General features: G+C 42.7%; 2 protein-coding genes across 4 annotated transcripts in view; one reads left to right on the top strand and one right to left on the bottom strand.

The window, feature by feature from the left end:
* Nucleotides 1-5,722: 5,722 nt before the first annotated feature.
* On the bottom strand, nucleotides 5,723-7,745 carry LOC135103974 (uncharacterized). Its single transcript, XM_064010844.1, has 2 exons — nucleotides 6,204-7,745; nucleotides 5,723-6,122 (listed from the first exon to the last, which is right to left on the bottom strand). Exons 1-2 carry the CDS (start codon nucleotides 7,269-7,271, stop codon nucleotides 5,796-5,798), a joined length of 1,395 nt encoding a protein of 464 aa, XP_063866914.1. The 5' UTR covers nucleotides 7,272-7,745; the 3' UTR covers nucleotides 5,723-5,795.
* A 5,453-nt stretch (nucleotides 7,746-13,198) lies between these two features.
* The window catches only part of LOC135104179 (metalloreductase STEAP4-like), a 166,930-nt gene continuing 163,201 nt past the window's right edge, over nucleotides 13,199-16,927 (top strand). For 2 of the 3 annotated variants that reach the window (XM_064011278.1, XM_064011279.1), the window contains exon 1: nucleotides 13,199-13,315. The gene's annotated coding sequence lies outside the window, so the exon portion shown is untranslated. Of the gene's footprint in view, nucleotides 13,316-15,675; nucleotides 15,815-16,927 lie in introns of those variants that run through there. The other variant, XM_064011280.1, reaches the window with a different exon arrangement.

Raw genomic sequence — 16,927 nt, 5'->3', positions numbered from 1 at the left:
TATATATATATATATATATATATATATATATATATATATATATATATATATATATATATATACATACACACACACACAGCAGAGTGAGGGTGTGCCCAGTGTTCCAGGACGAGGTGTCTGCTCTCACCTGGATCCAGTGACGGATGAGGCCGGCGTCCAGCAGTTGTTGTATCCCTTCGTCGAGTTTGTGTTTCCATGCCGTCGTCTTTGGGAAGAACCACACGCCTGGCCTTGGAATCAGCTGCTGTCCCACCATGTACCAGCCCCTGTCCTGACAACATCACCGTTACTCAGGCCTCGTGCACACCAGAATTGAAGTAATGAAGGTCTGCTCACTGCGGCAACTCTTGTCTTCACGTGTAGCTGTGATGTCATCAAGGCACTTTCGTGAATGATTAGCTGTAGGAGTAATTAAGGCTGAACGGACTGGGGTTAACCTCACCGGGACTGAACCGACCAGAGGTTGAATTGGCATGGAACCGAAGCTTATCTATACTCAGTGTTAATAAATGTAATACCTTCCTGAATCCAGACCTTGTTCCCATTGTGTTGCTCATGGAGGCACCAGCACACTGACGCAATAAAAGACACTCCACAACATGCTCTCGTCTGCTCACCTTCACCGCAGATCCAATGGCGAGTGTTGTGTAGGGAATGTTCTCAAGGATGGCGTGTGTGCCCTCCACCATCGCCTGCAGGCACTCCCCTACTGTCGGGTATAGGTCTGCCTTCTCCAGCAGTTTCACGTACAGCGGGTCTTGGCTCGTCTTCATGGTTGTCAGCATTATGTTTCCCGAGTCAGGAACAGCCAGTCTGCAGGAAAGGATCAGGAAATAATATCGCGTTTGTCACTCCTCGTCACTGTTGCAGTCATGGTCACAGTGAATTAATCTGTTGCACTCATTTTCACTGTTAATCCTTTCTCTTTATCTTAAGTCCTCTCATCTGTCAACAGTCTCCCTACGAAACCTGACAACTGATACATTTTCACCAAATCTGATAATTTACGACTAAAGAAAAACTAAACCCAGTGTAAGAGAGAGTGGCGCGCTAATCGGCTGTTGATCTTGACCGTGTGTTATGGTGATGGAAAATATTTCTTCTTCCTCCTGTATGAAGTGATTTCGTCCTTCTTTCTCGTTTGTTTCAGTCACAAGCCTGTTTGAACATGTAAAACATGCATTGTAAAAACTTCGAAATGTTAATTTCAAGGTTGTAAGAAATTGAGGTGATGTAAGTTTTACAGAAAGAAAAAAAAAAAAACATTTACAGCAGGATTTTAGGAAAAGAAGACAGCAAGACAGGAAGGAGCAGGGTTAATTGGATGATGGGTTAATACTGCCAGAGGAGAGAGAGAAAGGAGGAAGAAGAAGAGGAGCAGAGAATAAACGTTCACTTCAACATTCTCATCTCAGGCACTACACTGGTGCTATTGCTGTGAGAGCTGAGTCCATTAGAGTGCGCGTGTGCACCATATTTATTCTATTATGTATTTTTACTACTACTACTACTACTACTATCACTACTACTACTACTACTACTACTACTACTACTACTACTACTACTACTACTACTAACACTACTACTACTACTACTATTACTGCTGCTGCTGCTACTGTTACTACTACTACTACTACTATTATCTCAGCGAAATATCACACTTAAATGACCTGGCCGCAACTGACCACAGCCTACCTGTACACGCACTACCTTCCCTTCTTTCTAGGATTATTACAAGGGCCCACGATAATCCCTAACTCTATTTTCACTCCATTTGATCTCCCTTTTTCACGAGCGAATACAGTGGACAGTGACCTCCCGCTCTCACGCAGGGTCAGTCAGTTGTGAGTTGGAGTCAGAGGTCAGTTGGCAGTCTACACACAGTCTCTATATTCGTGCCATTACTACAGGCTGTCATCACTATCATCCTATAAGACTCTTGTAGGAGTTAGGCACCAGAAACAACCAAGGACGCAGCGTAGGATGAAACCCCTTGAGCCATATTACCAAGCCGTACCAAGAAACCAGCGACTAACTGCGGCTGACCTGGTTCGGTACATGGTTTCGTCTGCGGTGAGATCAGTCGGTAAACGTGGCCGAGTCAGTGGTGTGTGTGTGGTAAAGGACTTATAGGAGACTTTCTAGTTGGTAATGTTGGCAATGATGGTAGTTGTTAATTAATCAACCGGGAAACATTAGCATAGATGAAACCCAAAGATTTTATTTTCTATTCATTGATTTCGTTAATTTCTTACGTCTTATTTTTGACGTTTTGTTTTTTTTTCTTTAAATGATTGCGCAGTTACATATTGATGTAAAGGCTCAGGGAATATCGTTGACTCGAGAGCCGTTCCATTACGTGCGCCTCTCCTACAAGTACACCATTGTGAACCTGCACCTGGCGGTCACTCCTCCATTACACTCATCTGTTTGTTGCGGCTCTTATTTGTGAGATACTGGGGGTACCACTCAGGGACTTACGACCAACCTGTTTCACCTTATGAAAAAGAAATTGCATGCCTGTGTGTGTGTGTGTGTGTGTGTGTGTGTGTGTGTGTGTGTGTGTGTGTGTGTGTTGAAAAAAATTTAGTGTTGAAAAGGAAAAAAATCCGAGATTTTTTTTTTTTTTAATGTAGGAAGGATACTGACCAAAGGCAACAAAAATCTAATAAAAAAAAATGCCCACTGAAATGCCAGTCCCATAAAAGGGTCAAAGCAGTGGTCAAAAATTGGTGGATAAGTGCCTTGAAACCTCCCTCTTGAAGGAATTCAAGTCATAGGAAGGTGGAAATACAGAAGCAGGCAGGGAGTTCCAGAGTTTACCAGAGAAAGGGATGAATGATTGAGAATACTGGTTAACTCTTGCGTTAGAGAGGTGGACAGAATAGGGGTGAGAGAAAGAAGAAAGTCTTGTGCAGCGAGGCCGCGGAAGGAGGGGAGGCATGCAGTTAGCAAGATCAGAAGAGCAGTTAGCATGAAAATAGCGGTAGAAGACAGCTAGATATGCAACATTGCGGCGGTGAGAGAGAGGCTGAAGACAGTCAGTTAGAGGAGAGGAGTTGATGAGACGAAAAGCTTTTGATTCCACCCTGTCTAGAAGAGCAGTATGAGTGGAACCCCCCCAGACATGTGAAGCATACTACATACATGGACGGATAAGGGCCTTGTACAGAGTTAGCAGCTGGGGGGGGTGAGAAAAACTGGCGGAGACGCCTCAGAACACCTAACTTCATAGAAGCTGTTTTAGCTAGAGATGAGATGTGAAGTTTCCAGTTCAGATTATAAGTAAAGGACAGACCAAGGATGTTCAGTGTAGAAGAGGGGGACAGTTGAGTGTCATTGAAGAAGAGGGGGTAGTTGTCTGGAAGGTTGTGTCGAGTTGATAGATGGAGGAATTGAGTTTTTGTGGCATTGAACAATACCAAGTTTGCTTTGCCCCAATCAGAAATTTTAGAAAGATCAGAAGTCAGGCGTTCTGTGGCTTCCCTGCGTGATATGTTTACCTCCTGAAGGGTTGGACGTCTATGAAAAGACGTGGAAAAGTGCAGGGTGGTATCATCAGCGTAGGAGTGGATAGGACAAGAAGTTTGGTTTAGAAGATCATTAATGAATAATAAGAAGAGAGTGGGTGACAGGACAGAACCCTGAGGAACACCACTGTTATTAGATTTAGGAGAAGAACAGTGACCGTCTACCACAGCAGCAATAGAACGGTCAGAAAGGAAACTTGAGATGAAGTTACAGAGAGAAGGATAGAAACCGTAGGAGGGTAGTTTGGAAATCAAAGCTTTGTGCCAAACTCTATCAAAGGCTTTTGATATGTCCAAGGCAACAGCAAAAGTTTCACCAAAATCTCTAAAGGAGGATGACCAAGACTCAGTAAGGAAAGCCAGAAGATCACCAGTAGAGCGGCCTTGACGGAACCCATACTGGCGATCAGATAGAAGGTTGTGAAGTGATAGATGTTTAAGAATCTTCCTGTTGAAGATAGATTCAAAAACTTTAGATAAGCAGGAAATTAAAGCAATAGGACGGTAGTTTGAGGGATTAGAGCGGTCACCCATTTTAGGAACAGGTTGAATGTAGGCAAACTTCCAGCAAGAAGGAAAGATAGATGTTGACAGACAGAGCTGAAAGAGTTTGACTAGGCAAGGTGCAAGCACGGAGGCACAGTTTCGGAGAACAATAGGAGGGACCCCATCAGGTCCATAAGCCTTCCGAGGGTTTAGGCCAGCGAGGGCATGGAAAACATCATTGCGAAGAATTTTAATAGGTGGCATGAAGTAGTCAGAGGGTGGAGGAGAGGGAGGAACAAGCCCAGAATCGTCCAAGGTAGAGTTTTTAGCAAAGGTTTGAGCAAAGAGTTCAGCTTTAGAAATACGAGTAGATGTGATACCAGTGGTGCCATCTGGTTGAAGTAGAGGAGGGAAAGAAGAAGAAGCAAAGTTATTGGAGATATTTTTGGCTAGATGCCAGAAATCACGAGGGGAGTTAGATCTTGAAAGGTTTTGACATTTTCTGTTAATGAAGGAGTTTTTGGCTAGTTGGAGAACAGACTTGGCATGGTTCCGGGCAGAAATATAAAGTGCATGAGATTCTGGTGATGGAAGGCTTAAGTACCTTTTGTGGGCCACCTCTCTATCATGTATAGCACGAGAACAAGCTGTGTTAAACCAAGGTTTAGAAGGTTTAGGACGAGAAAAAGAGTGAGGAATGTACGCCTCCATGCCAGACACTATCACCTCTGTTATGCGCTCAGCACACAAAGACGGGTCTCTGACACGGAAGCAGTAGTCATTCCAAGGAAAATCAGCAAAATACCTCCTCAGGTCCCCCCAACTAGCAGAGGCAAAACGCCAGAGGCACCTTCGCTTAGGGGGATCCTGAGGAGGGATTGGAGTGATAGGACAAGATAAAGATATGAGATTGTGATCAGAGGAGCCCAACGGAGAAGAAAGGATGACAGTATAAGCAGAAGGATTAGAGGTCAGGAAAAGGTCAAGAATGTTGGGCGTATCCCCAAGACGGTCAGGAATACGAGTAGGGTGTTGCACCAATTGCTCTAGGTCATGGAGGATAGCAAAGTTGTAGGCTAGTTCACCAGGATGGTCAGTGAAGGGAGAGGAAAGCCAAAGCTGGTGGTGAACATTGAAGTCTCCAAGAATGGAGATCTCTGCAAAAGGGAAGAGGGTCAGAATGTGCTCCACTTTGGAAGTTAAGTAGTCAAAGAATTTCTTATAGTCAGAGGAGTTAGGATTGAGGATAATGTAATTCATGAGGTTTCCCGATGCTCTTCTCTTGGAACAGCTCAAGTCATAGGAAAAGGAAAACACAAAAACACAAATAAAGTAACAGTGGGAGGAATGAAAAGTTACTGATTCACTCTTGCATTAGTGAGGTGGGCAGCATAGGAATGACAGTAAGTAGTCTTCTGCAGCGATGCTATGGGATTGGGGAAGGCATGTAGTTAGCAGTTTCAGAAGAGCAGTAATAATTGCTATAAGGGTGGAGATATCGGGATGGAATGTAAGCGATTGAAGACAGTTACTTAGAGGAAGGGAGTTGAGACGAAAATCTTTTGTCCCCACAGTGCTCAATAAAGTTGTGTGAGTCTAGCCCCATGTAATAGAAGCCCATCTCCATGCAGGGACTGATGAGTGTGTGTGTGTGTGTGTGTGTGTGTCAGTAGATACCTCAATAAGTATTAACATATATAAAGACATTGATAAATGGACAGACTCATTGACTGATACTCAAACTCGCTATTCAAAGCAATGCTACGCGTGCATCTTCCGTCATGCACTCGTGCATGAAGTACAGAGGCAGCCTGTATTACTAAAGCGTGTTGTGTGTGGATACCTGAAGTCGCTGTCTATAAGCTCCTGCAGACTACGGAGGCGCCGCGGGTAAGCTGGATGGGTGAAGATGCCCACTAAGTTGCAGGCGTAAGCGCAGGTGACGACCAGACAGCAGAGAAGCCACACGGCCACAAACATACGCTGCCACGGTGTCCGCGGCAGTGCAGGGGTGCTCTGGTTCAGCAGTCCCCGGTACAGCGCCAACCACACCTGAGCCAGCCCTCGCTTTGTGTGCATGTCGTCACAACATGCCTGGACGTCCTCCTGCAAGCGGAAGAATAAAAGCTTGAAAGAAGTTTTGCTGATTTTGAGAAGCAGAAAAGACCGCACTCTTATGATTTTTACCTGCAGCTTGGTGACGAGGATGGCAGCCAGGAGCGACACGAACACTGCGAACCACACAGATAAGCCGAAGGGCCGCACCAAGCTGGTCCAGAGTGGAAGCGGGGCTGGCTGCGGCAGGAAGGCCCCATATCCGTCAGTATGAAAGGACACTGACATGTCGAAGGCCTTGTTACGATCATAACTGCTGTACAAAATATTTATTGTAAAGTTTTTCTCACGCCTTTGAAGCATTCCCAGAAGACCATCCCAGGAGCCATTGAAAAAGGCACCCCATTTGGAATCTGGCGAGTCAATCGTTGTGGTGTAGGTGAAATTTAGCTTCGTGGACAAGGACTGTATCATTTCCTCACACACTCCGTCTCCTTTCAGAGGATCACTTGCATCTGAGTAGAAAAAGGGTTCGTCTACTATTCTGGAAGCAATATAAAAAGTGTATCCTTCGAAAGACGAGAACCTGTCCGGGAAGAGCGTCTCCCATCCACTGAATGATTCGCGCTCCCACGGGCCGAGGAACTGCACATCACTGGAGGAGAATGGCATCACAGTGAACACACCCAGGGTGCTAGAGCCTCGATCCTCCTCAGCAAAGAGATGTCCGATCAGCGTTAGCTTCTCTATGCCGCTTAGCGCCTCGTCTCGCAGTACGTCGGCGCCGAGAGATGATCCCAGGCTGAAGAGTAGCAAGTTGTGTGGCTTCCAGTGGAGCCACAGCGCTTGCAGCAGGTCACTGCTGGGCGTGAGCCACAACACCACGTGCAACATAGAGGAAGAAGAAGAGAAGGAGGAACTGCGTAGCCCATGGCTGGGGTTGAGGCTGAGATTCAACGCGAGGTGAGGCGTGCGCCGCACCGCCTCCACGGACAGGACTGCCTGCCGCAGGTCTGCTGGGAGAGAAGTGTCCAAGTGCAGCGCCAGGCTCATCCCTCGAGCCGGGCCGAACACCACCTCGCCCAGCACCTGCAGCTGCCTCTCCTGCCGCTGTCCATCGCTGTCAGCTGAACTGCTGCTCACAAGATTTACCTGAAGAAGGCAGCTGGTGACTGCTACAGCTGCTACTGCTGCTACCATGGCTGATGCCTAAGTATGAATGTGCGTACGTGGCGGCAGTGGTGGTGATAGCGAAGACAGTAGTGGTGGTGACCCTTTCGGGTCCTGCCTGCAGCAGGATTGGCACCTGCTACGACTCGCCTGGGAACACATTGATCATGTGATGAAAAATGAAAATTGGACGTTTCTCTGTTTATTATGCAGGCATTGTACATTAAAGGTTAGATAGTATTTCTTGACCAGTGGCACACATCATTAGTACGAAGTAAGTACACATCGGAATGAAAACTACATTAACTTCACAAATTATCGTTAAAATTAAAGTACATTCGTATCCACTTAATTTTTCAGCACCCCCATTTAGAAGGAATTTCGAAGTGGGTACCTCTTAAGTAACTCCCGCCGCGAGAAACATTAGCGCCTTAAGTAACACTCCACGCCAACACATAATCTCGCATATTCTATGACGTTACATATGGACTGCTCAGACCACCGAGACGTGATCGACACACACTTTTGTTCACACATGAACGTGGCTTTAAATATATCATCCATATATCCATCTATTTATTATTAAGTTAGTTTATTTATCATTTCATTTGTTTATTTATTTATTTATTTATTAGACTCAAGGTGCCTCCATACCATTACACACTGTCTTAGAAATCCTTTAGCTTATAAGGCTCTTATTATTCCCAAAGAAATTTTCCCTTCCCGTGATTGTTAGTGTCTTTAATCTCTTGCATGTCGCGAGGAGTAAGAGAGGCCTACGTCGGGATGATGGCGTTATTGTTGCTGTTGTCTACGGGTCCACTGCGCACAGGTGGAAATGATAATGAGTAATATATTGGCACTGATATAGTAGTAGTAGTAGTAGTAGCAATAGTAGCAGTAGCAGTAGTATAGTCAGCGACATTCGCGATTAGAACTCCCGCCGACGTGAGCGTCACATTGCACAAACTGGCAACTTGCTTCTTCTCGGTATGGAAAAATTTTGCCGGGAGAAAATAACTACATGACAACTTATGTTAGTCCCTCATATGTTTTTGAAAGAAGAGTAACGGATTCATTGTTTGACATTGACATAAGGGAAAGTTATCAAAAGTTGACAAAACGGCTGTTTGTTTTAAGCAAAGTGTTGTACTGAAGTGATGTGTGATGCCTGGAAAATATATAGGCCACGATTACATAGTACGAGTATTAGTTTCACTAGAATGGTGAAACAAATTGAAAAATATATCACACAACTATTGGCATTGAAAAGACTGAGTGCGTTGGTGAAGAAATGGAGCGATGAGGGACGCGAGAATGTGCCTCCCCACAAACACGGTGGTGGAACAGCCCAAATTGTTTGACAACACTTTACATGGTATCAATAGACAGGTAAAGGTACTGTACATTCTCAACTTAAAGCAAAACAATTAAAAAAAGCTTTTGGGTCGCCCCACCACTATGTTTGTGGTGAGGTACATTTTCGCGTCTCTCATCGCTCCATTTCTTCACCAACGCACTCACAATCTTTTCAGTGCCAATAGTTATGCGGTGTATTTTTCAATTTGTTTCATCATTCTAATGAAACTTTATTACTCGTGTTCTGTAATCGTGGCCTCCATATTTTCTAGGCATCTCACATCACCTCAGTAGAACACTTTAAAACAAACAAATCCGTTTTATTAGCTGAAACAAGGAGCAGTCACAAAAGAAAACTATCCTTTATATCAACAGATCAAACACTGAATCCGTTAGTGACTGTTATTCTATGCTTCCAAAAACATTTGAGGGGTTAACCTCAGTTGCCATGTAGTTATTTTTTTCCCGGCAGATTTTTTTTTTTTTTTTTTCTTTTTCTTTCTTTCTTTCTTTTTTTTTTTTTTTATTCAAACCGAGGAGGGGTAAGTTGCCAGTTTGTGCAATGTGTCGCTCACGTAGGCAACCGGCGGGAATTCTAATAGTTAATGTCACTGACTGTAGTAGTAGTAGTAGTAGTAGTAATAGTAGTAGTAGTAGTAGTAGCCGTTATTGTTGTTGTTGTTGTTCTTGTTGTTGCAAAAGTAGTAGTAGTAGTAGTAGTAGTAGTTGTTGTTGTTCTCGTTACAAAAGTAGAAATAGTAGTAGAAGCAGTAGCAGTAGTTGTTGTTGTTGCGAAAGAAGTAGTAGTAGTAGTAGTAGTAGTAGTAGTAGTAGCACCAGCAATGATAAAACAGATATCAATGACAGCAGCAAAGACAACGGGAACGACTTAACCAAACACCAAACACACCAGGGCGGGAGAACAGAGCGGCACGGGAAGGCAGGAAGGCGGAGGGACGCGTGGGTGTGACCGAGATCTCAATTAGAGTCCCGCAGGTCAAGTCGGGGCGCGCAGGCTGGGCTACACGATGCCACAACTAATATTGCGCCCAAGTTAGCTTCTCGCGACACACAAGTTACCGCCGGCCGACCCTCCGCCATGCTCCCGCCCGTCGATTTGCATACTTATGAGATTTTGGAAGTTTTTAAGAGTAATTTAGGAAAGCCTACTTTCATTATAAAGTTAGTCACCCAGAGTGTTCGTTAAAGTTTGGGAAGGTTTCTTATTACAGCTGATGAGCAAATACTTTTCTATCCTGCACTCTTTCTCTCTTTTTTTTTCTTTCTCCTCTTCTTAATTCTTCTTTCCTCCATGTTACGTTGACCTGAACCAACTAACTAAAGAATCTTCTGTTAAATTTGTGGTTAGACAGAAATTTTTCTTCTTTTTTTTTCACGATTTGTGTAATTTTGTTTATTAGTTGATATTTGCGATGAGTGTGTGTGTGTGTGTGTGTGTGTGTGTGTGTGTGTGTGTGTGTGTGTGTGTGTGTGTTCTATTTTTATTTTAGAACATTTATGATTAGATAATTATAGATAGATAGTCTCTCAGGCCAGTGATGGTTCATGTGTTACTGTTTGTAATTTCTTCATGTTTTCTGTTTTTTTTTTTATTATTGTTATTAATTTTTATCAGTTTATTGCCTTACATTATTATTGTATCTTTATGCGTAGCCTGCTTTTAGTTCTGAGTTACATTTTGTCAGACTTTTTTTTCAGGTTTGCACAATTTTTTTTATTTATCAATTTATTTTGTGTTTATTTCGCTGCGATATTTCTTTATTTCATTATGTATTATTTTACTGTTCTATATTATTTATTTATTTTCTTGATGTATCGTCTGTTTACTTTGTGTTATATTTTATTGTGCTTTTTTTTTTTCTTGTTCTTTGTTCAGTGATGTTTGTGCTTTGTTTGTGTCGCACACTAGTATGCTGCTTATGGTCATTTGTGGACATGATGGCTTCTTGCAACTTCCCTTATATTCTTATGCTCTTATTTATGTTATCCATGTTGAGGAATCATATTTCTTTTCAGGTTTATTTTCTATAAAGTATCCGTCTATTTATTTATCCATCTTTCTGTCTCCCTGTCAGTCTGTATATTAATCTATCAACTTGTTTGTCTATCTATTAATCTATCTATTTACCTATCTCTATCCATCGCTTTATTTATCTATTAATCTACGTATCTAACTGTGTGTGTGTGTGTGTGTGAATGCCTGTCCACACCAGAAAACATTGTTTGGAAACAATGTTTGCAAACAGTTTAGAAACTGTTTCCAAACAATGTTTCCTGTCTAAACCTCAGTTGCCGTCCTGCCCGTGATGAGTGTAGAGGTTGCTGCAGCAGCCTTTGTATTTTATTTGGCACTTTTGATAAATTCAAGGAAGGGCAAGAAAAGAAAAAGAGATGGTTGAGTTTTTTTTTTTTTTTTTTTTTTTTTTTTTAGAAGCCTTTTATAGTGACTTGTTTCTGGCAGACTGAGAGTAGGTGTAGCAGGTTTCACCAATTTTCTTCGGATATCCATGACTTTGAAATACTTTTACGCATGTGGCTCCCACAGATTAAAATTTCAGAAGATTTTACAACTAATTTCTTAAATCCTGACAAATTATCAAAATTTCAGATCTCCAGAAATTACTGATAATCTGGCCACACTGCTGATTCATCGTCACCTCCGCTTCACACACACACACACACACACACACACACACACACACACACACACACACACACTATATTTCCCATTCTGGATGGGAAACAAATACGCGTGAAAGATTGTTTCCAAACAGCTTGCAAACAGTTTGCAAACTGTTTGGAAATTGTTTGTAAACATTGTTTAAAAAAAAATGTTTCCTGGTGTGGACAGGCCTTAGTGCTGGTGCCTCGTGTAAGTCCTCGCCTAGTAATGTGTTGTTACTCCCTTCTGCATTTTTTGTCGTTGTATGTCATTATTCATATAGCCTGATGAAAGAGTAATGACATGGCTGCCTTACGTGTTGTCCCAGTGAATGAGTGTAAACATGCCCTACCTTTGATTCTTTGTGAGGCCTACAAGGGCGACCATGTTGCTCTCCATGGCTCCGGTATCCTGATAAACTACTGTTCTCTCTCTCTCTCTCTCTCTCTCTCTCTCTCTCTCTCTCTCTCTCTCTCTCTCTCTCTCTCTCTCTCTCTCTCTCTCTCTCTCTCTCTCTTACTAGCTTTAATTAGTCGTCGCCACCTGACATGCTTTTCTATGAACCAGTTTCAATTAATGAGTTAGTCAAATTTATTTCTTAAAGTATTCCTCTCTTACTTGTTTATAGTTCCAGTGTGTTATTATTATTTTTCTTATTTTACGTGTTTGATTTTTCTCTTGCGTTATTTATTTATACCTTCTTATATTTTCTTTACATTGCCACCTTTCTTTAAGTATGCCCTTTTTTTTCACGGTGTCTACCTTCAGTTTATCATTTCCTTATTCTACATATTTTCACACTCATGCCGTTGTTTTTATTCATTAATGCTCTTTCTTATTTAACTCTTCTTTCCTCAGCTGGCCCAGCATGATGCGCTTCATTGGTATTTTACAGTATACCTGCTCTAGAGTGTCTCCCATTTTCTCTGTTAATTTTTTCTTCCTCGTTTTCTGTTGGACTGGGTGATATTTCATCACTGCGTCGTGAAAGAATACTCACTCTTCACTTGTTACTTCCTTACGCTTATTACTTCTTATGCTGCATATGACAGGAACAGAGCAACGGATGATGATGTTCTCTATGTGTATGTGTGTGTGTGTGTGTGTGTGTGTGTGCCTTTTTTTCATTATTCTCAAAAAAAGAAGAAAAACATTGCATTTATTTATTATTTAACATCAAACGAATAATAATCATAATGGTACTAATTGAGCTCATTAATGTGAAAACGTGAGACACATACAGAGTGATAGACTTGGCGATTTCTGTAATAAAGCATGGGTATCGGTATGCAGCAGTGGCACATGAAATTTGGTGGAGGCAGACGGCGGTGATAGTACGTAATAGCAGTAGCACCATCAGTAGCAGGAAAAGTAGCATTAGCAATAGAAATATTAGCAGTAGTAGGAGTAGTAGTAGCAGTAATAGTAGTAGTAGTAGCAGTCGTAGTAGGAGTTGTAGTAGTAGTAGTAGTAGTAGTAGCAGTAGTGATAATAATGGTTTTAAAATGATAGTGGCGATGATGGTGGTGGTGGTGGTGACAGTAGTAGTGGTAAGGGTAATAATGATATTAATAGTAAGCGCGTTGATGATGGTGGTGTCAGGGCGATGGTGATGGGGGCCTTTCAACAGTGTTATATCTGCCGCTGTCCTGGGTTGGAAGGGATCTACCTTTCACTAGTCAGAGATTCAAATATCGCGCCATTGTCAGGCACCCCACCTCTAGTAGCTGGCCTTCCTCACTCTTTCGCTCCCCCACCCCTCCTCTTTATTGTCAATCCCATTTCAGCTTTCTTATCTCATGTGCTATTTCTAAAATCACTTTCATTTATATTTCTTATCATTTTGTGTCAACCATACCTGCTTAAAAGTAAATACTCTAATACATACGACGTGGTTCATTTTTATTCATCGAGACATTAACTCAGTGTTAGTCTTAATGGAGATCGGCGTGGTGGTGTTTCAGTGTCTGTGTTCAGTGTCGCGTGTGCCTTTCATATTCTATTCTGGATACTTCGTCTCTCCTGGAAAGAGGTGAGTGTTTTGTGGGTGATGAAGTGACCTGCTAACGGTGCCAAGGGTGGTGTAAGCGCGTTTACCTGCTACTGTAATGGGCGGCAGAAGTGGCGGCCATGGTAGGAGTGCTGGGCAGGTCGCAGGAGTCCTCACTGGTGGCGATCCTTCCTCTTCCTGTAGTCCCTTGTTTCGTGGCGGGCCGTAAAGCGCCTATGTTTTCCGCTTAATCATGCTCCACTTTCAGAATGTTTGTGTTTCTTATTGGCTTAGACAGTTAATGATCTTGTTATTTGGCCATCTTTTTTTCTCCTTACTTCCTACCCTCTCCCACTTAAGTAATGGACTCCACCACAATGATGCCGTATTGTGTTCGTTGATAGTAGTGGGTTACCAATCACCCTTATCAGTTCCTTATTCTTTCCTCCATTTCATATAATTATTTTATTTTGAAACCCCATTTATAGTGTGGTTTGATTTATGCAGTTCATTTTTAGTACATGTAGGTGTTTATCGCTACATGAATTAATCATTAAGGCAACAACAATTCAATACTGGCCAACCATTGCATTAGTTGTGAAGTGATATGCAGATTTAATAAGGTACAATTAGATAAGTGGTGGGGAGCGTGGCAAGGGATAACACAACGTATTAATTAACCTTTCACACCTTCACTGTGTCCTCTGTGTCCGTTTTCTTTCACCATTTCAGTCCCTCATTTTCTTTCATCAATTCATTTTTCCATTTCGTTTTCAATAGTTATGAATTCGCAGGTCAGAGCGAGGGAGTTGGTGGGCCTCAGTGTCGTCTGGCGGGGTAGGGAGCGGGCGGAGTAAATGACTAGTTACTAGAGAGGGACAGGTAGATAGGTGTGGGTAACTGCTTTAAGAGAGGGAAAGGAGTATTTTTGTTCCTTCTATCGGTTATGGAGTGTGTGGTCTAACATGTATTTTCGTCATTTATTGCCACACTATAAGAAAGATGTTGATTTTAAGTGTCATCGGAAACATGTTTGCCCACAACGCTTCATCTCCCCAACAAATGCGAGGAAACAAGCTGGGCAGAGTCATTGCGTTCGATGATGCTTAGTGTATAAATGCGCTTCACTGCTACGTATTATGGCCACCTTTGTGAATGAGTGTCAACATCCCCTCCCTTTGATATTTTCTGAGGGTTTACAAGTGTGACCAGCAGACTGCCCATGGTTCGTGACTCTTGACAGCTCGTGACAGCTTCTTCATTGTTCCTACTTTGTTCCTTCTTTATATCCTCCTTCCCCAATCAGTCAGGCAAATCTTTTCTTAATATTCGTAAATTCTTCCCCTACTTATCACCGTTTTTATTCTTATTTATTATTTTACAGTTTTATCTTTTTTTCATCGTTAGTTTAACTACTGTCATTTTTATTTCCGTGCTCATTTATCAATTTTATGTTCTGTCTTATTTCACACATGTTTCAGCAACCACAAATATTATGCGCCCTTCATTCATATCCTTTAGTACAGTATATACACTCCAGCGTGTTTCCCGTTCTCTCTGATAACTTTTCGTTCCTCGTTTTTTGTTGGCCTCAGATTCGATCAGCATTGGTGTTGAAATAATATTACAAGGACTTCGCTTGTAATATTCCTTTATGCTTGTTAATTAATATAAAACACTGTCAGGTGCAGACCAGTGGTTGTGTGTGTGTGTGTGTGTGTGTGAGACCGAAACAAGCTCATGCGGGACGAGACAGCATTTTTTTGGTTATTAACCATTCCACGTTGCACAGTGCTATTTTAAACCCATCCTCCCTTGAAAAAAAAAATAATAATAATCGACGCCATTGATGTAAGTTTAAACAGACACAGTAGCAGACACAGTACTTTAGTAATTTATTTCATGCGTCCGTATGCAGCAATGGAGATATATTGTTATGATGATGATGATAGTAAAAGTATTAGTACTAGTGGTGGCGGCGGCGGCGGCGGCAGCGGCAGTGGCAGTGGTGAAGGCAGCGGCGACGGCGAGTGAAGTAATATTGGTAATGGTGATGATAGTGTGGTTGTATTGGCATCATCAGTGGTAATGGCCTTGATAATGATAGTGATGATAATGGTGGTGGGGGTGAGGGCAGTGGAGAAGGTAGTTTAGTCTTTTCATCAGCCACAGATTCAAATGTCGCGCCAGCTTGTCACCGCCCTCCTTTCCCCTCGCAGTAGAAGGTGGCCTTCATTCGCTTCTTCTTTTTATTGCCAGTTATCTCCATTTTAGTTTTTTTTTTTTTTATAGCATGTCTTGCCCTGTCTAGATCACTTTAATTGATGTTCTCTACCCTTTCTTCCAAGTGAATATGTTTAATATAACTTAAATACTTATGAATTAATACGTTTTCTCGTCGGGACAGTCAGTGTTGGTCAAGATTAAGCTCGGTGCGGGTATGTGTGTATTTGTGCGTTGTGTCGACCATGGCTTGCAGTGATTTGCTTTAATTAGTGATACCAGAAGCTCTTTGGGACTGGCCCTCAATTCATGAAGGTGGTGAGTGTCTCGTGAGCGTTGGTGTGTCCTGGGAGTGGCTAAGGGTAAAGGGAGGCAGTGCTTAGGTGTTAACGTAATGCGTAGCGGGGACTGGCGGCCGTGTGAAGCCTGCAAGGTGGTGCCTTCTCCGGCGGGGATCCTTGTTCCACTGCATGTTATACGTAATTATATCATATGCCATTCCCATTTCGTGCTTCAGCCTCGGAGCTTGTTGCCGACCAATAAGTTGCCTTGCCTTCCTTCCCTCGCCCCAACATTTCCTCCTTTCCGCTGCCTCGTAATTAATGCTAGTTGGAAAACAGTAGAGTTTCAAGCTTAATTGCCAATGTCTTATTCTGAAGGCTGGCAGTGTTTGTCGATGTATTTCAGCCAAAATATCTGTTAGATATCTGTATACCTTTTTCATGGTAATCATTAAGACTTGTATGTGTCCATCATTATACATCAATCACTGTAAGACGCAATGGTTTATTAATGTTCAAATGTTCCATTAGTTGTGGTGTGGGGTGCAGACCTGATAAGCCACAATTAGATAAGCAGCGGGGTGAGTGGCAAGGGAGAACATAGGTACTTATGCTATTAAAATTTCAATGTCAGACTAGGGTTCCTGTGTTTCCCTCGTTTTCCTTTACTATTCCCTTCCTCCCCGTTTTCTTTTGTGATGGAGTAACTGGTCAAGGGAAGGGAGTGGGCTGGGCTGGGTGACCTGTGGAAGCGGAGGGAGTGTACAGACATGGGTGACGACTGAACAAGGACGGAATGAATAGAATGGTTGACGATCAGGGATGTAAGAGAAGGGGACATGAAGACGAGCGGAATGGGTAGAAATGGGTGAATATTGAATGGGGAGAGAGTGGGTGGATGAGGATGACGACTGAGGAGGAATATGGAGCTATTACTGGAGAGAGAGAGAGAGAGAGAGAGAGAGAGAGAGAGAGAGAGAGAGAGAGAGAGAGAGAGAGAGAGAGAGAGGATGGATGACTGTTAAAAGGAGTTTGCCTATGTGGGTGAGCAGTGGAAAGGGAAAAAGTTGGTGGGTGTGGGTGATAACAAAAGTGGGAGAGTGAGTGGGTGTGGGATGATTAGTGGAGAAGAGAGTGGTTGGGTGTGGGT

This window comes from Scylla paramamosain, chromosome 10 (assembly GCF_035594125.1).
Source record: "Scylla paramamosain isolate STU-SP2022 chromosome 10, ASM3559412v1, whole genome shotgun sequence".
Classification (NCBI taxonomy): Eukaryota; Metazoa; Arthropoda; class Malacostraca; order Decapoda; family Portunidae; genus Scylla; species Scylla paramamosain.
The sequence above is the reverse complement of the archived record's forward strand: the minus strand, read 5'-3'. Positions and strand labels throughout refer to the sequence as shown.

Coding starts and splice junctions, on each gene's coding strand:
- LOC135103974 (XM_064010844.1), bottom strand. CDS start 7,271: ATGGTAGCAGCAGTAGCAGCTGTAGCAGTCACCAGCTGCCTTCTTCAG. Junction 6,123..6,203: donor TCCTCGTCACCAAGCTGCAG/GTAAAAATCATA, acceptor TTCCGCTTGCAG/GAGGACGTCCAGGCATGTTG.